Source organism: Colletotrichum karsti (assembly GCF_011947395.1).
Source record: "Colletotrichum karsti strain CkLH20 chromosome Unknown Scaffold33, whole genome shotgun sequence".
NCBI lineage: Eukaryota > Fungi > Ascomycota > Sordariomycetes > Glomerellales > Glomerellaceae > Colletotrichum > Colletotrichum karsti.
The window spans coordinates 499,165-520,066 of NW_024065933.1; the positions used below are offsets into that span (position 1 = coordinate 499,165).

The 20,902-nt window shown below is 50.6% G+C and overlaps 3 protein-coding genes across 3 annotated transcripts; 2 read left to right on the plus strand and 1 right to left on the minus strand.

Annotated features, from left to right (window-relative positions):
* Positions 1 to 62: 62 nt before the first annotated feature.
* CkaCkLH20_09399 (H+ symporter) lies at positions 63 to 8,219 on the plus strand (the record flags this gene model as incomplete). The annotated part of the gene is made up of 12 exons (XM_038892114.1): positions 63 to 249; positions 312 to 682; positions 732 to 781; positions 844 to 1,336; positions 1,387 to 1,528; positions 1,585 to 1,755; positions 1,805 to 2,532; positions 5,310 to 5,450; positions 5,510 to 5,560; positions 5,623 to 5,773; positions 6,350 to 6,885; positions 6,945 to 8,219. The coding sequence occupies 12 exons, from the start codon at positions 63 to 65 to the stop codon at positions 8,217 to 8,219; spliced, it is 4,296 nt and encodes a 1,431-aa protein (XP_038742697.1).
* A 1,625-nt stretch (positions 8,220 to 9,844) lies between these two features.
* On the plus strand, positions 9,845 to 11,779 carry CkaCkLH20_09400 (major facilitator superfamily transporter; the record flags this gene model as incomplete). The annotated part of the gene is made up of 3 exons (XM_038892115.1): positions 9,845 to 10,751; positions 10,811 to 11,150; positions 11,200 to 11,779. 3 exons carry the CDS (start codon positions 9,845 to 9,847, stop codon positions 11,777 to 11,779), a joined length of 1,827 nt encoding a protein of 608 aa, XP_038742698.1.
* Positions 11,780 to 14,718: 2,939 nt separating this feature from the next.
* CkaCkLH20_09401 (phosphatidylinositol-specific phospholipase C) lies at positions 14,719 to 15,771 on the minus strand (the record flags this gene model as incomplete). Its single annotated transcript, XM_038892116.1, has 1 exon — positions 14,719 to 15,771. One exon carries the CDS (start codon positions 15,769 to 15,771, stop codon positions 14,719 to 14,721), a length of 1,053 nt encoding a protein of 350 aa, XP_038742699.1.
* Between the last annotated feature and the right edge of the window lie 5,131 nt (positions 15,772 to 20,902).

The following is a 20,902-nucleotide window of genomic DNA, read 5'->3' on the forward strand; positions in this document are numbered from 1 at the left end:
TACATTGCCATTGTGAACACTCGCCATACACGCTGGAGCATTCGACCGCTAGACCGTCGACAATGTCGACAGTGGATGACATGTTGCCGCCGCCGATGACCCCCACCGAGCGCGGGGGGTATCGGCGGACCTACGGAGGCAACAACGCCTTTCACAACTTTTACAACGATTATTCTCACATTTCAGACCCCGGACTACGGAGACGATTGGCGCTGAGCGAAATTGACAAGGTCCCATTTGGCTTTTACCGTGAGTTGCCGCTTCCGAGCCCAGCGCTGGATTCGGGACAGCACTGATTAGTTGAGCCGTAGACGTCCGAGCGATTTTGGTAGCAGGAGTTGGTTTCTTCCTCGACTCGTATGACATTTTCGCAATCAACCTGATCGTCACCTTGCTCGGCGTTGTGTTTTGGCAAGGAGGCCCCGATCAAGTTTCCCATGGTTACGGCGGCAACAATGGCGAACTACCAGCCTCAGTGAACTCGGCCTTGAAGGCTTCGACGAGCGCTGGAATCATCATCGGCCAGCTGGTGTTCGGCTGGTTTGCCGATGTGTTTGGCAGACGAAAGATGTACGGGGTGGAGCTTGGCATTATCATTTTGGCAACGTTGAGTGCCGCACTTGTGTCACCGAGCCAGTCCGTCAGTTTCACGGGGCTCATGATTTTCTGGAGAGTCATCATGGTAAGAACTCTACGGGTGAGTTCTCGAATTGATTGCTAACAAGACCTAGGGCGTGGGTATTGGTGGCGACTATCCCCTTAGCTCAGTTATCACATCGGAGTGCGTTACCCCCCGTCATCGCGACTGTTGTCCAGGAGGGTTATGAACTAACAGGAATATAGGTTTGCTCCTACCCGCTGGAGAGGAGCCATGATCGCCGCGGTTTTTAGCATGCAAGGCTTAGGGCAGCTTGGTGCCTCTATTGTGGCTCTCATCACCGCCGAAGCCTTCAAGGAGGCTTACCTAGACGTCACCAGCATATCCACCTGTCATGAGCGGTGCCAACTTGCGGCAGACCGTTCTTGGCGAATCATTGTCGGAGTGGGAGCTCTACCGGCCTGTTTGGCCTTGTACTGGAGAGTAACCATCCCCGAGACACCACGTTACACCTTCGACGTAGAGCAGGATGTCGAGAAAGCCGATGCCGATATCAGGGCTTACATGTCCAGCAAGTCCAAGGGCGAGGTCGACCCCGAGCTGCAATTTAAGATGAGGAAAGAGACTGGGCCGGGCTACAACACCCCTAGCGCGTCATGGCGCGATACGTTTGCATTCTTTACGGAGTGGAAGAACTTCAAGATTCTCATGGGCACCGCATTCTCGTGGTTCTTTCTCGTAAGTACTCGTACCACAGCGGCGGATTCTCCCTGCTCACACGACCACAGGATTTGGCTTTTTATGGTCTCGGCCTAAACAACACATCGGTACTTCAAGCCATCGGCTACGCTGACGGTGATAATTTGTATCAAAAACTACACAACCAAGCTGTAGGGATGATTATTCTTTCTTCTGCCGGAGCTATTCCTGGTAAGTACTTCGGCCGCCGACTGACTCATATCTCGGTCTAACCATGGTTACGTCAGGTTACTGGGCAAGTGTATTTGCCATCGACACGATGGGCCGCAAGCCTTTGCAAATGCTCGGCTTCTTCGTCTTGACCGTACTTTTTTGTATCTTGGGCTTCATGCTGCATCAGCTTTCTCATCCGGTCTTCCTCACGCTTTACATTGCGGGGCAATTCTTCTTCAACTTCGGTAAGGATATGCGTACCAAGCTTCTAGATCACACACTGACATGTCACAGGACCGAACACTACTACTTTCATCGTACCCGGAGAGTGCTTTCCAACCCGATACCGCTCAACTGGCCATGGTCTTTCCGCAGCGATGGGCAAGGTTGGGGCCGTCCTCGCGCAGATCATCAGTATCCCGCTCCTATCGAAAGACACGCCGGCCGACTGTCACGGCAACGCATGCTCGCCCTGGCTCGATCGTCTTCTCGAGCTATTCGCCCTATTCATGTTCTGTGGGATGGTATCCACGCTGCTCATCCCTGAGACCAAGGGCATGACGCTCGAGGAGCTGGCCGGCGAGACGCCAACAACGTACGACCGCGGCCGCAACGGCAGCATATCGGACTATCCACGGTACAGCGGCAGATGGAACCCCTTTGCAGGAGGGCACCCCGCAGGCTTCCACTATCCCCGTTCCAGCCACTTCAGAGCCGCCCGCGCCGGTATCATGACGTCCCCCGACATTCTGGCCGAGGAGGAGCGCAGGAAAAGGCAGACCCGGTTTTGGCGCAAGAGGCGGAAGGACAGAGGCGGTAGCGGTGGCAGCGGCGGCGGCGGCGGCGGCGGGACGGACGATCGCCCCGCGAGCTTCCGCAACAGCGGCATCTCCTCGTCCTACGGCCGCTCGACCGGCACCTCCGACGGGCAGGCGCCTCCGGAGCCGACCGCCGACGGCAACTTCCCTACCTGGGGCGCCGGATGGGGCAGGGTGGACCGAGGAGCGCAGCCGATGGAGAACGTGAGGCTTCACGACGTCGGCAGTCTGCTGCGCAGGGACTCGAGAGCGCAATGAAAAAAATCCTTTCTGTTAGGGAAGCGGGCGTTGGGCAATTTTTCGGATGTTAAAACGTATTATGAAGGCAAACAGTTTTCTGTTCTGATGATTATATGTCGACGAGGTAGATGACACCTGAATAATGTCGCTTCTTGAAGCCGTTCACGCGGTTATTTCTCTTCACGTCGTCTTCAGTCCTCGGACTGTCTGTCTGTCGCCCTTTCTTTTATCTTTTCTACAGTTGAAGCAAAAAAACGAGATGCTCTGCCAGGTACCTAATCAATAGGACCATCAAGGGACCACACCGGCAAACGGCAAAAGGGTATGATCAGTGAGAGGCTTGAACTCTCGGCCTTGGCATTACTCAACATGTCGGATGACATATTAGTACCACGCTCTAACCAACTGAGCTAACCGACCAGTTGTGGTTGTTGACTCACGATGCCCTAACCCTGCTGATGGATGGGGTCGGTGGATGGCCAGCGGAGATACGGGACAGAGTGGGTCATCGTCAGTCATGACCCGGAGGGCCGGTTGTGCTTAACGGCATATTCAGGTAGCAAGGTGGTTTGGCTTGGAGTTTTCCACGGTTTACGAAATGTTTGGCTGTGGTGTTTTGGGGTCACGGGTCGTACAGGGCTGCTGGATTTACTTTTGATGTGTGGTGCGGAGTTTTCGCTTGAGTGAGGTAAGTTGATGTGAATGTCATAAGACTTTTTGGTAAAGGTCGTTATTGAAAGCGACTGTTTCTTTATCAAGATCGAACGGGTTGCTGATTAACCAAGTTAGGTGAATGACTCAAGTTAGGTGAATGACTCAAGTTAGGTGAATGACTCAAGTTGATCTTCATGATGTTGCTCTATGTCAACCACTCATATCTAAGCTTCAGCTTCGTGTTCCGGCTTACATAGAGACGACATTCACTACGGTTGAGCGACTGTTGTCTGTTCTCGCCATCATTCCATCAAATTGGGGGATTGGGCTGCGTACTTCTGCCATACACCACTATCGCGACGTGAGCGGCTTCTGCGTGGGAAGACGATGTCATGTTGATTCAAGAATAAGCTTTCTACACCCGTCCTCGACATCAGCGCAACCTTCGCCTCGGAATATTTCCTGCAATTCCGCTCCCGCATCGATTTTCCCAACCGAGCGGGACTACCACACATGCTGAAAAGGGTTCGCATGATTCGACTGGTCGAGAACATTTGGCTGAAGCTAGCTTTCCTCGGCCGGCTCCGAGAGTCTTTTCGGATCATAGCAACTTGGACGATTTCAAGAACTTAGTACACGTCTGATATTATATTGGACTTGATTGCTGTCTATGGAGTTGGTGTTTTGTCTCGGCCAGTCTTTGCGAGAATCCGTGCATACGGTAGGGGAGGGGGACTGGTTTGGTTGTATCCGGGCGCGCTTCTTCAGTGTTATGAGTTTTGAGTACGGATGCTGGGGATTGCGGTGGTTCAGGTTTCGAATTGACTTTGATGTGATTCCGTGGTTGGAAACACGTTGCAAGTGGCGACTTATTATCTCTTATTCTAGTTCATTACCCATGACACTATTCAACTCCAAGTAGAGAATCTGGTTGGTCATGTTTACCATTCTCAGTTTCTATGCCATCCTCAACTATCTGACAGCTGCTCTAGCACTCGAGCACTTAAGGCAATTTGATAGTGTTACATCATGAATGTTCCAACTGACTGGAAGCTTGAAAGGCATCTCCAGCTCATGCACATCAACCCCCCTCGTCTAGGTCCATTGCAGCCACAGCTAGACATCACACCGGCACGGCCCCTCTCGGTTTTGCCCTGGATTTCTCGCCGCGAACTGACATGACGGCCATTGGGGTCTGGACCGGATCTTAAAACCGACGACGAACCTTGAGCGCACGAAAAGAAGGTTGTTGTCGGCCGAAGTGATGGTGTGATGGATCGGGCGGAGTCGGGAACGGTGCGGCGACGCTACTTGAAGCGCAAAGTCGCCCTCCCACCCAACGCATCCAATCAACAATTGGATATTCCGAACCTGGCCGGCTGGCGCAATGGTAGCGCGTCAGACTTCTACTCACATTAGTGAGGAGTTATCTGAAGGCTGCGGGTTCGAGCCCCGCGTTGGTCATACTTTTTGCATTTTTACATTTTGGTGTAATCTTTGTAAGGGTACGTTTTGCCTGCGTGAAGAGCAGCAATGAGATTCTGTTGTTTATTGTTCTACAAGTCAGCGACGGTTGAAGACGCTTCACACGGTGCCTGACAGCCTCATCATTATATTGCAATCAACAGCAACACCTCACATTTTCTTTTTCTTCTTCAGACTTAATCCAGAATGTCGCAAATATCCGTCAATTTGCACTTATCCCGTCTTTGCAGAAGGTTGAAAGTTTAGCGTTCTGCGAATCAGCTACGTCATTCCAAGCGCCGCCTAATGGAAGCTACGATTGGAGTTTGTTTCCGAGCGCGGCGGTTCGCTTGTTGCACACCTTGAGCCAGGTACCTCAGGCCGTGGAGGTACCCAAGCTACACCGAAGAAGCGGCCCCACATAATTCCTGGTGGTCGCATAATCGTGAACCGCCCGCGTCGAGCTCAAGCTTCCCTCTCTCCCAAGGCAAGCTCGCGAGCCCAGATCACAAAATGGTACGTCTCCGCGCATTCCCTTCGATGCGACGCCCACAGGCGACCCCGATGCCGCGTCCATGTCGGCGCCGCTCCCGAACGTCCGCTGACGCTAGCCGTTGTCGCAGTTACCCCTCGGTCTCTTGAACGCCGCCCAAGGCCACCCCATGCTCGTGGAGCTCAAGAACGGCGAGACCCTCAACGGACACCTGGTCCTGTGCGACACTTGGATGAACCTGACGCTGAAGGAGGTCGTGCAGACGAGTCCGGTACGCGAGCGAGGCACCCGCGCGATGTTGGGAGTGTTTGGGGGCTGACGTGGTCATAGGAAGGCGACAAGTTCGTCAAGATACCCGAGGTTTACGTGAAGGGAAACAACGTACAAACAACGAAGCATTTACTCTTACAAGTATACAGGAGAAGGCTGACGCGCCGGAATAGATCAAGTATTTGCGAGTCCCCGACGACATCATCGACCTGGTCAAGGAGAACCAGCAGAACAACCAGGGCGGCTTCCGCGGAGGCAGAGGAGGACAAAGAGGCGACCACGGCGGCCGCGGAGGAGATAGGGGACGCGGAAGAGGACAGAGAGGTGGTCGTGGAAGGGGTCGCGGATCATCATGAGCTGCGGAGACGGGCCCATGATTGCCAAAGATTGCGAGAACTGAGCTACGGCGTCCCAGAAACAACACAGGCAAAGAGACCCGTCTCTTGAGTCTGGGAATCTTTTATTGAGCGTGCTTGCACCAGGCCAAAGGGGAGGGCGCGCGGCTGTCCGTCCGTGGTTGGAGACTTCTGAGGACACCATCGCCAACCGCTGCCTGTCGGGACCTGGGAACGCATGCGCACCAAACGAAACACCATACGTACTTAACAAACCCAAAAGAGAATCCATGTCATGATTACCGTCATCTGAATGTACTCCACGCGTGTGTCTCGTTGCTTCTCAGGGGCACATCGTGAACAGTCATAAGTCTCGTCACGTGATACAAAATTTAGACCGGGGTATTCTCGGTGACAGGCTCCGAAAAGTACGAGCTTTCCAGAGCTCTCAGGTCACTGGACACAACGCGACCGACCGCATTGTCGACCTTCATGTCAGGTTCACGGGTGGTTTTTGACGGCCTATGGCGCTGTCTATGCCCTTCAGTTGACACGCAAGCCGCAGCGAGACTACTGAGCTCGCCCGCTCTTCTCCCACCACCGCGCACAATCAGGAATCGATACCCCTCCAGTGCTCCCGCGCGCCACGACGCCGTTCGAACGCAATGCCGACGATACGGGGCCGCAGCGCCTCAGGCGATACCCACGAAGGAGGAACTCGAAGCCGCAAGGGCCCGGCTCGTACCCTTAGGTGACATCCCCGCAAATCGACGGGCCAAACGTCGTGCCAGAAAGGATGCCACCAAAGTCAAACCCGACCCCGAAAAGACAGTCCAGACTCTCCGAGATGCGCCCGCGAGCGCGATACACGAGGCATTGGACGTCTTGCGAGGTCGGCCGGACAGCTTCGAGAAGGTCGTGACCATGATCACGCACCTGGTCACGGGGCAGGACGCCGAGCTGACACCGGCCATGTACGAACACCTGGCGGTCGCGATGGCCGATGTCAAAGGCTCGGCGGCGACGCTCGCGCAGCTATTTACGGAGATGAAGGAGCTGCGTCTGGCGCCTTCGCCGGCGATATGCCATGCGGCACTTGCGGTACGTTGCGCTTCGCACGGGAGAGGTGATCATTGGGCTGAACTGACTTTCAATTGCAGGCCCTCGCGGTCCATCCCGACTATCTGATCCGAAACGAGGTCCTTAAGGCCATGCAGCAATCATGGACCGAAAACAGCCCCGAGGGACAGAGCCACGTCGTCCTGGGGCTGCTCCGCGACGGCCAGCTCGAACTCGCCCTCGACAGGCTGGAGGAGATGATTGACCATGACCGCGTGCCCGTCGAACCCTGGGTCTTCGACGTCTTCATCTTCGTGTTCGCGCAGCGGGGCTACGTCGAAGAAGCAGTCAAACTGGCGCACAGCAAAGCGCACAACTCCCACACCGAGACGCACCTCTCCATGTGGTACATGCTCCTGGACGTCTGCAGCCAGGCGTACCACTACGAAGGCACGAGGTACATTTGGGGCAGGATGCAGGAGGCCGACAGACGTAATTTGTCAGAGGGCGTCTTGCTCAATATTATCAACACGGCCGCGAGGCAGCACGACTACGAACTCGTCACGAACGCAAACCGCCTGATCGCCGACAGGGGCGGCAAGCTGCAGGCTCATCATTACGAGCCGCTGATCGACTGCTACGGCGGCATCGGAGACTTGAAGGGCGCTCTGCGTGTGCTCTGCATCATGTTCAACGCCATCTCCGTTGCGCCGTACGCCAGCGCGCGGTCTGTCTATGAGTGGGTCAAGAAACATCCAGACAGCCTAGACTCCGCCCTCGAATCCCTGGCTGCGCTGAAGCAGGACTACAAAATCCCGATCGCGGCGCTCAACGTGCTCGTCGAGGCCGCGGTGGAGACACACGGGTATGAGAAGGCGTTGCAGATTTACCAGAATGCGCATAACTACACGGAAGCGCCCCCGAACCACGTCACGCTGCGCTACCTCCTGCAATCGTGCCAAGATCCCGACGCTCTCAGGACCCTGGTGGCCGGGGATCTCGAGCTGGCGCTGAAGGCGGACCGCAACGTCTTCGCGGCGGTGATTTACGAGCACCTCCAGACGGGCGATCTGGATCTCACGTACAAGTGCGTCGAGATGCTGGGCGAGGCCCCAGATCCCGACTCCGTGACCCGGCCGCAGAGCTGGATCGACCAGAAGACGCTGCTGGCGCTCGTCAGGAAGTCGCTGGACGCGCAGGACGAGCGCGTCTGGTGGCTGGTCGAGCAGGCGGAGAAGAGGAACATGGACGTCCAGACGGGCATCGCGAAGCTCATGGCGAACTTTGCGGAGGAGATCAAGAGGGCGACTGGTATGAGCGAGGAGAAGGAGGTTTTGGACGACGGGTCTGAACCGCGACACCCCTCGACGTCGTGATGGCTTCCAAGGATCGATGAGCTGTCGAGCATCTATCAACATCGTTGACGATGCTCAGACGAAAGCGATGTTGTGTCCTCCAGCGTCGGGCTTGAGCAGCCCCGGAGACTAGCATTAATCTCCGCTCGCCAGCCCAGCAAATACGTACCAGACACCCCCAGTCTCGCTTATTCAAAGATTGACATGAGAACCGAGTGAATGGTCAATTGTGACAACCTTATTTCAACCGTTGTTGCTGAGATGCGGAGAACCGTTGTCTTTGGAATCATCTACCGAGCATGCACTTGGAATCAATCTGGCAAGCAAAATGTATTAGCTGAGCATCTGCAAAGCTGCTGAAGCCAATTTCTCACAGCATTCCATCGCGTCAGATCGGCTCGAAGATTCCAAAGAGCCAATGAATGCGAGAAGATTTTATTTACGAAATACCGCACACGTTCCTAGATCATCATCTGCCGAAGCAAGCCACGCGTTGAGTATGGCTAATCGCATTCTGCTTCAGCCTAGCATGGATATTCTGAAGCGTAGCGTCGCTGTCGCTTTGCCAGCAACAAATCGGATTTATAAGTGGCACGGAGGAAAACATGTCCCATCTCAAACATGGACAAGCCAGACAGAAAGACCGGGCTGAATCATCGGCGGCGGGATGACGGTTGGCTCGAACCTTGACTACCCAACGGCAAATGGGCATATCGTACGATTAAACCAATCAAATGAAGGCTTTGATGCAGATTTACGAAGGATACCTTACCGGATCTTTCGCTGATAAATCCGTGGATCCGATTAGTGATTTGCTGTCAATGTACCGCCCGTTATTCCGATGTCGTTCGGAAACACCTGCATCTGCACAATCAGCACTATCAGACGCTACTCACTCTGTCAATACCCAAGCCATCCTCAGCAAGGCTTAGCTCCTATCTCCAGCGCCCGTTCTCAACAAACGATCATCCGGCCGGCTATGCTCAAACGTCACGTCAGACCTAGGTGATTATTCCTCAACGACCCGGAACAATCGCGAATAAAGCTATTCGCGCTAAGAGGCGCGAGGGCGCCCAATGACCCGGTGACACGGCTAGATCTTACCGCAGCAGTGGGGGGAGACAAGATGCGTTTGCTCAGATTTTCGGTATCCCCCCCCTTTCGACATCCTAGTTAGGTCCCGATCGAGCACGGCACCATGCGGACGGTAACGCGCTTTCTCTGTTTCCGGCATGTTCTTGGACCTTTTCCTCCGGCGTGATTCATAATATCTACTGGTGTTTTGGGAGAAAGTTGTCCCGCAGTCGTGCTGCTCGTAAGCCCGAAAGCCACGGCCGGACCAAATCTTTTGATGCTTGCTCGGTCATCACTTAGATGCTAAGCGCGATGTTCGGTCTACTGGCTCTGGCGGCATGCCATTGTTTACTGGTCGTGGGGTATGTGACGATGAAGTATATAGATGAATGATATCTCGGGGTCTAAATCATGCTTGCTTGTTCTCATCACTTCATCAGCTTCACTCTTCGAGCCGTCTGACTTCGAGGCATCAACCTGCAAAATCCAGTTTGTACTGATCAACAACAATCTCAGTCTTCATCAGTATCGAAACACATATCACCTAGCCACGACAACATCACGACGTCTCAATGGCGCAACTAATCATAGACGCCCCCTTGGGCCAAGTCATCCGCTTCCTCACGGGGACCAAGTTCCTGCGCTACCCCGAAGAAGAGCCCGACTTCCAGCTCCCGCAACAATGGCTTGACGTCGTGAACTCGACCAACGAGAAGCAAGACACCGCCGAGACCACCCCGGCCGTCACATCCCCGGCGCCGGCGAGCTCCTCCGCCTCAACCCACACCGACGAAGAGAACAGCGTATCCCGCAAAGAAGTCGCCGACGCCGCGCCGTACGGGTCCGCCGCGGCCGCCGCCCGGATACGGAGCAGGGACGACACGACGCCGTACACCGACGAACGCCTCGAGGCCAACGACGAGGCGGTCCACGAGATCGAAAAGACAAAGTCCATCCCCATCGCGCCGAAAAAGACAAAGGACGGCGCCGTGCTGGTGGACTGGTACTTCAGCGACGACGCCGCGAACCCGCAGAACTGGTCCGACGGCAAGCGCGTCCTCATCGCCGCCATCATCTGCATCTACACCTTCGTCGTGTACACCTCCTCGGCCATCTACACCAGCTCCATCGAGGGCGTCGTCAACGAGTTCGGCGTCAACCTCACCGAGGCCTCCCTCGGCCTCGCGCTCTTCGTCCTGGGTTACGGCGTCGGCCCGCTCGTCTTCTCCCCGCTCTCCGAGATCCCCAGGATCGGGCGCAACCCGATATACATCGTCACGATGCTGCTCTTCGTCGTCGTCTCCATCCCCGCGCCCCTGGTCGACAACTACGCGGGCCTGATGGTCCTGCGTTTCCTGCAGGGTCTGTTCGGGTCGCCGTGTTTGGCCTCCGGTGCCGCCTCTCTCGGTGACATCTACAACATGATGCATCTCTCCTACCCCTTTGCTCTGATCATGTGGACGAGCTCCGCCTACTGCGGTAAGTTATCACTCTCCCCTGATTTCCGCCGTCGTTCATCCCGCTGACCCGAGATCCAGGTCCGGCCTTGGGACCCCTCCTCTCCGGATACGCCGTCACGGCAAAGGGTTGGCGCTGGTCCCTCTGGGAGATCCTCTGGGCCGCCGCTCCCGTCTTCATTGTCATGTTCCTGTTCCTCCCCGAGACCTCCGCCCCTAACATCCTCCTCCGCCGCGCCGCTCGCCTCCGCAAGCTTACCGGCAACGACCGCTTCATGTCCCAGTCCGAGATCGACCAGCGCAACCTCAAGACCTCCGCCGTCGTCATCGACGCGCTCATCAAGCCCCTCGAGATCACCATCAAAGACCCGGCGATCCTCTTCGTCCAGGTATACACGGCCATCATCTATGGAATTTACTAGTAAGTCGACCTCCTCCAAACAAGCAGCCGCCAAACTAACAACCCACAGCTCCTTCTTTGAGGTCTTCCCCCTCGTCTACCCGGTCTACTACCACATGACCCTCGGCCAGATCGGCCTCGTCTTCCTCTGCATCCTCGTCGCCTGCCTCCTCGGCGTCGCCATGTACATGTCCTACCTGGCCTTCTACATGATCCCCCGCATCCGCAAGCACGGCTTCCCCGTCCAGGAGAGCCGCCTCGTCCCTGCCCTGCCCGCCGCCTTCGGCCCCACCATCGGCCTCTTCATCTTCGCCTGGACCGCCTCCCCGGCCATCCACTGGATCGCCCCGACGATCGGCATCACCGTCTACGGCGCCACCGTCTTCGTCGTCATGCAGTGTATCTTCGTCTACGTCCCCCTGAGCTACCCGCAGTACGCCGCCAGCCTGTTCGCCGGCAACGACTTCTTCCGGTCCGCGCTCGCGTTCGCGAGTATCCTCTTCGCGAGGCCGCTTTATGGCAACCTGGGCGTCGCGAGGGGCACGAGTTTGTTGGGCGGGTTGAGTACCATCGGTATCATTGGTATTTGGCTGCTCTACTTCTACGGGGCTAGGTTGAGGGCCATGAGCAAGTTTGCCATCTCTGGTTGAGATTAGGCGAGCAGTTTGTGTGGTGTTCTTTCAACATGGCCCAGCGGGATTTTGATTTTGGGAAAGGGAGAGGGCTTCGTCTTCGTAAGATATCCGGAGTGAGAGTATACATACTTAGAATAATGTGATTATATTAATGTACAATTATTCAACTACGATGACTACTTTAAGGCTTCCTCCAAGGCCCATTGTCTCATCTTGTACTCATTCGACTTGTTTCATTGACCGCAATTATCTGCTTCATCTAACTCTGAGCTCTCGCAGGAAGGTGACAGATCAGCAGGCACGTCGCCGTTCATTTTGAGAGCCGTCGAAGGTTACTTACCGCAGGATTCGAAGAGCTCGTTTAGTCCAGCTGCCTCATGGTCGAGGCGTGTCATCAGTTTGTTTCAGCAGTATTGTTGAAGTCACTTGCACTCACCCGAAGTCATCGCTCTAACCTCTATCCTCTAATCCCATAAGTAGGCAGCTAATAAAGCCACCTCTTTACAACCTAATTATCGCGTCTCTTCAGATGTTGCCGCGGCGTATCTGCCGAAATCTCGAAAACGTGCATGAGTTCAGCGATAAGTGAAATAACAAACGATCGACAACTCGTCTTCGCCGGCCACCCCTGCTTGGCCCGAATTTGTGACACTCGGTCCGGAAGGCGAAGTTTTGCGGAAACGAGCGGGACATTTGGAATGTTCACTTGACAGAAGATGGACGGGATGTCTCCAGGCTTTTAATACATCTGATGGTGGTCTTATGAAATTGCACTCTTTCCAGTTCCAAATGATAGCATACACAGTTGTGAGGATTTCAACTGAAGATTGATCCGTTGAAGGAAAGATGGCTGAGGGATCGACTCCAAATCACCTTAAAGTTTAGGCATACACGGGACATTATATCAGAGAGGCAGGCCTTATATTTGCGAGACGGACTGGTGAGAACAGAAAGATGGTCCGAGGCCAGGAGAAAGAGGTGTCAAACCCCCATAGAGTCGACTGCAGCAGACTGCTGGAACGATATCTGTAGCCGACTTGCTTCATGGTGGCAATCGGTTACGGCAAAGCAAGTCCGAGATATACAGGGTCTCAAATGTGAGTATCGGCGATTATACTATGGCGACCTTCGGCTTTGATCTTCCGACCTGCACTGGTAATGCGAGTTGAATAGCATTCCTCTCGACAAGGAGGCGTGAAAACAAAACATGGTAAGACGTTGGAACTCGACGATGATTATCCCAATCACAAGCTTATCAATGGAGCAGGAAATAAAAGACTAGAAATGCCCCCGTCGAAGAACAGAAAGAAAACACCACATGGGCAACACCACGAGACAAACATTACGACCATATCATCTGGGTATTTCATAGAGGTGAACGAATGTCATTATTAGCAGGACTCCATCCGTCCCAGATCAAACAACGCCACACAACTCCCGGTGCCATGTCCAAATATCCAAAACGGAAGCAACTAAGGCAGCCCAAACAACTCTCTACATCTGTATGCCTGTTATTCACTCCCTGTACGATCCCAATTATGTAGAGAGAGCCACGAGCCGATACGTCCAGCCAACTCTCTGTTCTGTGAACCCTCACTGACGTCAACGCCAGGAGCAGGACTGCTTGTATGTAAGCCCCCTCCTCTCTTTCTAACACATATAACCCAACTGCAGTATTACGTTGAAAATCCGCTCCTTTGAAGGAGGTCGACCACTTGTACCACGTGACCTTTGCTGTCGTGCGCAAATGACCGCCAACCAACCAAACCATCCAGAACAAGTTTCTTTCTCCCGCCCGCCCAGGAACGATCGTCTTCAGCTGGGTTTCGCCTTGCCTCACCCAGACCCAGACCCAGGCCGTCCGCCTCGCAAACCATTACTCGCGTGGTCTTTCCTCCCCGAGAGGTCCGGCAATGAAGATCCCTCGGCTCCATAAAATTTCGATGAGCGATGAACCTGCGTTCCTGAAGATCTTTTTTCGTCCTCCCGCTAGGTAAAAAAAGCCTCAACCAACAATAAGATCTTTTGACAACGAAGAGAGATAGTAAAAGCTTGGCAGCTTGTGCGAAAAAGGGGAGTTGAAACAGCCACTTGCGTAGTCGGCGCAGCTAAGGGATGGGTCAACGAGACTTCTATGATGGTGGGGTGGGGTTTGGTTCATCAAAGAGGCGTCAGACGATAGGTCTAAATCGAAAAGCTCGCTTGCGTCTAATGCATCAAAAGATTGCGAAAAAGGCCCCCCCCCCTTCCGCGATGATTCGCACTAGCAAAGTGTTCAAGAACAGCAAAACAAGAAGCCAAGAAACATCGCGATCCAATCCTTCCCGTCTCAACGGCCCGAAGAGAAGCACTGATTGGGGGGTATCGAAGGGCAACAACACGGCGCTTTTCCCATTAGTCGCGTGACTTAGACCCGTTCCGCCACGAAACGAATGAGGGGGAACGGGAGAAAGACCTCTCTCGCCCGGCCGCCGTTTCGGAACATGCGCGGATCGGCGGGGATCCGACGCTAGGGTGACCACCCGGCCGAAGATCCTCATCTCGGGGTGGGTCTCGTTGCCGCGCGCGCGTGCGTGCGTGCGTATCCGGGACCCGGTGCTTTCGTAGGCCGCGTAAAGGACGCGCGAATTTTCGAATTTGCCCATCCCGGATTTTATGAGATTTTTGTCTGTTTCCCATGACGGAATCCGTCGGCACAAGAAAAAAGGGGGGTGTATGTCGAAAATTGATGTATACGAGAATGAATGAATCGTGGAAAGCCCGCGTCTTGTGGGGGTAAAGTAGGACCAGCGATGGACGGATGACGACGACGAGCAGATTGATGATGACGCAAAGACGGTGATGAACGGTTTACTAACACACACACGCGAAATTATTCTGCAATTCTTCTTTCAAAATCAAAATGTTTTGTGCTTCGCCGGACCGGCGGGGTATCCACACACACACACACGCCCTCACAACTCGGCGCTACGGTCCGTTAGCGCCGTGTTCCGCGCCAACACCTCGTCCACCAGCGCCCGGCCGGGGAAGTCGATGATGACGATGCCCGTCTTGCCGGCGTCGGCGGCGCCGGCGCTCTCGGCGAGCCAGTCGCCCGTGCGGTCGTTGATGCCGGCGACGGTGTGGTTCAGGTTCCCGGCGGCGGCCTCGATGGGCAGCACGCCGACGGAGGCGCTCAGGTGGGCGAGGTAGAGGACGCGGTTGGTGGGCTTTGCGGTCGCGGCGCGGCGGAGGGCGTTCTCGACGGCCTCCCACTTCATGTAGAGGTGGTCCATGCTGGGGATGATCCAGAGGTCCTCGAGGACCATGTCGGAGGACTCCCAGACGACGCCGTAGGGGGACTTGGGGCCCTTGGAGGGGAAGTTCTGGAGGAGGAAGATCTTGGAGCGCAGGGCGGCGAGGGTCGGGAAGGGCCTGCGGGGGTCGTGGGGGTGGAAGTGGGCAAGGGCGCCGGGGGAGGTGAGGGAGTCGTTGTGGAGGTAGTTGTTGAAGGCGTCCTCGAAGGTCATGGAGTTGGTGCCGAGGGGCCGGCCCTCCTCCTTGAGGCGCATGACGACGGTCTCGGAGGGGTGGGCGTCGAGGAAGTCGAAGAGGGTGAGGAGGACGCTGGTGTAGGAGTGGCCGGTGTACATGGAGGCGTGGTAGATCTGGATGGAGTCGTTGACGAGGCGGCCGCGGATGTCGAGGTAGCGCATGCCGGCGTGCAGCTGGGCGGAGAGGTTGTGGTTCTGGCACTGGAAGACCTGGTCGCGGAGGTCGAAGGTCATGGTGTCGTGGGTGCCGGGGATGGAGAGGCTGGTGAGGTTGGCGTCGTCCGGGATGGCCTTCATCCAGTCGGCGTGGTCGGCCTTGTCGACGTCGAAGGAGTGGTGTGATTCATAACCGCGGTAGCAGTGGTTCTTGGACTTGACGAAGCAGGGCGCCAGGCCGAGGAGGACGGAGAAGAGGGCTGAGATGAGGAGGAAGAAGGAGATGACGTAGAGCAGGGGCATGCAATGGAACCGCATCTTGGGCGATGTGTGAGAGGTGATGAGATGAGAGAGAGAGTGAGTGAGTTCGTCTGACTATGTGAAGCTCACTGAGTGAGAGTCCGGGTCGGCGTAGAGACGGATGAGATGCTAGAGCCGCCGATGATCCGGAGTATCCTCGACGACACGGAGCGGGAGTGTGAGCCTCTCGGTGTAACGGCGGAGGTGCGTCTGGCGCGTTGTCTCCGGCACGGCGGGAGACCGAAATGTCCCGTTTCAGAAGGACTCCGAAGTCTAGGTAGCACGATCTTCAAACCCACGACGCGTTCTATGCTGAACTGAATGAAAAGGAAAAAAAAAAGGAAGATTGGGAGTAACAGAACCGAACTTCCTACATTTGCATTCGAGAATGATTCAAACCATGATTGCTCAGGGGGCAAGATGACATGAAGTCAGAAAGGAAGCTACGGTCGCGACGACACGGCGTTGCTTGGGGCACGTGGGCATTGACGGCGTTGACGGTTGGAGCGCCGCGCCGACGTTGATCCGGAATTAAAAGGCGTCCGGGCCGAGTCGTTCAGGGCGCGGGTCGTTCATAGCGTCCCCTATTCTTTGCCCCTGAGTTGATGGTGGGATATCCTTGCATTGTCTTTTTGATCCGGCGATGGACTGAGTGGTGGTGAGGAAGTAAATCTGCTGTCTTACTAACCGGAACAGTCAGCCTCTTTTCTCGTGGTTACGACTCAGAAACTTGATGCCGGTCTGGAATGGGAGGGAAACGCATGCCAACACCGGCAGCGCCCGGTCCTTGCGGGGTGGGCGCCGTGAGCGCCGTGGACAGGGCGATAAGTGACCCGCCCGGGCTGCCGGCGCCATAGCGCGGCGGTGGCCGATTTGCTTACATTGACGCTCGCATCCAAAACCTCTGATGTGATGTCAGTCCCCCCCCCCATCGAAGCATCCAAAATCAACAATTTTCGTTCCCGCGTCTTGCGTCTTGACCGCCGAGCCCCATCTCGGGAGGCCCCAGACCTGCGCGGGGTCGTACAAGCAACAAATAAACAACTGCTGCAACACGGGTGATCACAGGACATGCGGTGTGCAACCATCGCACAAGAAACATCATGTCTGAAGCTCGGCTCGTGAACCACCCCCACGTTTTAAGTAAGGCAGGTGGTTGGGTTCCGATAGATAGACTTGGTAGTTATTATTGTGTGTCTGCGTCGGATGGTGTTTTGTTTCTTTTCGGCCGAAAGATAATCGAAGAGGATGGACATCCAGGCTGGCCGAGACTATAGATTACAGACAGGAGGAGCAAGGCCGGGAAAAAGTATCATCAAGTGACAGACGGTCTGCAACCCCAACTGGCTGCAAAGTTCAGGCTGACTTGAAGCCTTCTGACCACGTCCTCATCCATTTGTCTCTGAACGATATCCAGATCGCATCCCGCGCCTTCTTCCCCGCCGCCACCGCCAGCGGGGTGCGAAAGTCGTCGTACAGATCCGATTCCCCGCCTCGACCCGCCGCCCGTCGTCAGCAGCATGCTTGCATGCATCTATCTTCCCCTCAGAAGCTGCCGCGAAGCCGCCTTTCTCCGCTGCAAGAAGATCCGCAAAGGTCGAGTTTGTCGGTGAAACATTTCAGAAAGAGTCCACGTGAGTGTTGGATGAAGAGAGGAAGAATACGGTGGCGGCGGTGGCGGGATCTTGCAAGGCGTCTGATTGCTATACCCTTCAACCCTCTCTGTCGACGCATGAGTGATACCTGACCAACTAGAGAGGCATACAGCCTTGGATGACGCTGTCCCAGACATGCTTCTGTAACGAGTTTTCAAAACTGTGTTATTAATTTTAATGGATTATACTACACAACATCAATATGGCAGAGGTGAGTAAGCTTAGTCGTGCTACTCCACGATCTCATATTCCTACAATGCCCTCGCGAACATCGGATGTCCCCGGTCGTGGATCATCTAAGTGGAATCCTACCAACTGGGTCGGATCTATGCCCAGAGAGATGTACGAATACATGGCAAAAAGAACAGGAGATGCTTTCGGGATTCCTTGCAGCTCACGTCGAAAAATGCCCAGCAATCGGCCTCTCAAACCGGCACTGCTGATGCGCGAAAAGGTATCCGTACATCGAGAGTTCGTCGTCGACGACGGAGCTCTACAACTTAGAAGCCAAACCTTGACGGGCTTGTAAAGTACAATTCAAACCCGTAAATTTGCCAAGTTTGTACTGCAATCTGGACCCCCTTCGAGGAAGATAGAGCAGTTCGTCGGTAGCTTGTCGACCTCTCACCGAGCCCTCAGCCTCACCGGAACATCAAGCTGATAACAGAAAGTCATTAAGTGCTGCTAAATCGTCAGCAAGACCACGGTTAAAAACCAACAAGTCGAGGACGTCAGCATTCGGCACCACCCCTCAAAACCCCCAAGACCAGCTACGAACAATCGCGTAAGTTGTCCGTCCGGGTTCCGTGTTTGCGTGCGATTGCATGGTTAGCTCGTCTCGGCGATGAAGACATTCAGTCCCACTGCAGTCTGCAGCAGCGGACGGAGGAGAGGCAACATAATCGCTGGTTAATCATCCCGTCGACCACACCGAGCGGATTGCATCACCAAACCACCTCTTCACAATATCTTCACTCTAAGATCTAAACTACCTATAGTAGGTTAAAAAAAGTCCTAATAGTCTCCCCACTACTTTACCCTCTTAATATAACTCTATAAAATTACTATAACTATAGGATTATAGCTCCTATAACGCTATAATATTATAAAAATACTAAAAAAGAGTATTTACTATATAAAAGGACTAAAATTATATTACTATAACTTTTAGGCTATTTAGTAAAGAATATTATAGCTATAAAAGGTATTTCTATTAATATAGTTTATAGTATTATATATTACTATATATATTAAAGGTTAGCTAAGTTATTACTATATATTAAGTACTTAATTAAGATTAATTTGTTAACTAATTAATATATATTATAACTTATATAGATTAACTCTTTTATTACTATTAAAGATCTATATCTCTATATTACTCTTTTTATCTATTATTATTATAGGCTTAAGCCTTATAGCTTATATATTAGAGCTATAGTAGTAGTACTATAACCCTACTATAGGACCCCTATAAGGATGCTATAGAGTTTATATACTGTACTCTACTTCCTTTCTTTTCCCCTTTAAGTTTATTATAATATTATTTTAATACTATTAAGGTTCCCTCTTATAACTAGCCCTTAATATTAATAAACTTCCTATTTAAATTAATTTAATAATAAACTAATAAAATAAATATAATAATAAGCTATTACTATAGAAATAGATATTAATAGATAAATACTCTATTTAAAAGTATTAATAATAATATTAATAATAAATTATTATTAAATTAATAACTTTAATAATTAATAGTAATAATAAAACTCCCTTTAACTAGAGAATTAATTTCTCTATAATACTTTAGCTTAGCTTTAAGTAAACTATAAAGCTATTCTCTAAATATTATAAACCTCCTATTATAGATATAAATTATTATTAATTAAAGCCCTCTTTAATAATAATACCCTTTATTATTTAGCTTAAAAAATAATAATATAATATAAGCTCTCTAAAGATTAAGAGTTTATTAATAATCTATAGGATTATTAATAATTCCTTTAAGTTAATTTAGCTTTAAAAGTATAAAACTAAATTAATAACTTCTATGTTACTTAAAGACCCTCTTATAGATAAAATATAGAGGTATTCTTTATATACCTTATAAAATACTATAAGAACCCTTATTAAAGTATTTAAGCTTTAGAGAGGCTTTATTATATCTACTAGAGATTATAATAAGTATTTATAGAGTTCTTTATAGAATTTAAATTAGCTTTAAGATAAATAAATAGCTTTATTTAAATAGAGGATATTAAGTTTAATTACTTTTATTTAATATTCTCTTAATATATCTATATTATTACTATTAGTTAAAAGATTAGCTAAATAGATTATTAAGTTATTATTTAATATTATTATATTATTATTATAAACCTAAAAATCTTTAACTTTAAAACCTAAAACTATAAATAACTTTAAGCTTAAGTAATTTTAAATCCTTTTAGGGATACTTTAATAATAGATATAATAACTATTTAAGCTATAATAAATCTACTTTATTATTATTATAATATTAATACTTTATAATAGGGAGCTATCTCTATTATAATTATATTTAATATAGTAATAACTTAAAGCCTTATTAGTAGCTAATAGGTAATATAAATAGACTCTATAGTATTTTATTTTAATTAATAAGTTAGTATTTATATTTATTATAATACTTAAGAGTATTTTATTACTAAGTATATATTATAGCTTATTTATTTACTTATAGTAGTAATAACTTAAATAAATACTCTATAAATAAATAAAGGGGTTATAAATAATAAGGGAAAAGAATAATCCTTTAGATAAATCTCCTTAAGGGGAGAACTAAAATAGTTATTAGCTATAAGATAGATAAGACCTTAAAGATATAATAGTAAATAAATAAATCTCTATTTTTTACTTTAATACTAATTAATTAAATATCTTTTATTTCTATTTAAATTAATAATAACTATAATTATTATAAAGTAATTAATATAGTATTTACTAAAAAATATAATTTAAATTTAATTTTATTTTTATATTTCTATTAGCCTAAAATAATATTAAGTTTTAATTTTAATAAGATAATCTTTTATATAGCTAAAGCCTTTATTAATTTTAAGGGTTAAATATCTTAAGCTTTACTTTATATTATTTTATATTTTAGCTATTTTATTATCTTAAAGAAGCTTTAGACATAGTATTAAGGGATTATTTTAAATTTAATAAGATATAAAATAAAAGTAGATATTTAAAAAGGTTTAATAATCTTAATAGTTATAATAATATAAAAAAGGGAGTATATTAAAGGGTTTATAAACCCTATTAAGCTATTAATAATAATATTATTCCCCTTTAGAGAAAAAGGAAATATCTAGCTTATTATTATAATTATATAGATAAATACTATATTATTTATAACTATTTTAAGCTTATTAAAACCTTTTTTTATTACTTTATTAATAGTATATACTATCTTTATAGACCTATTTAATAAGGATAAAGCGTTTAGCTTA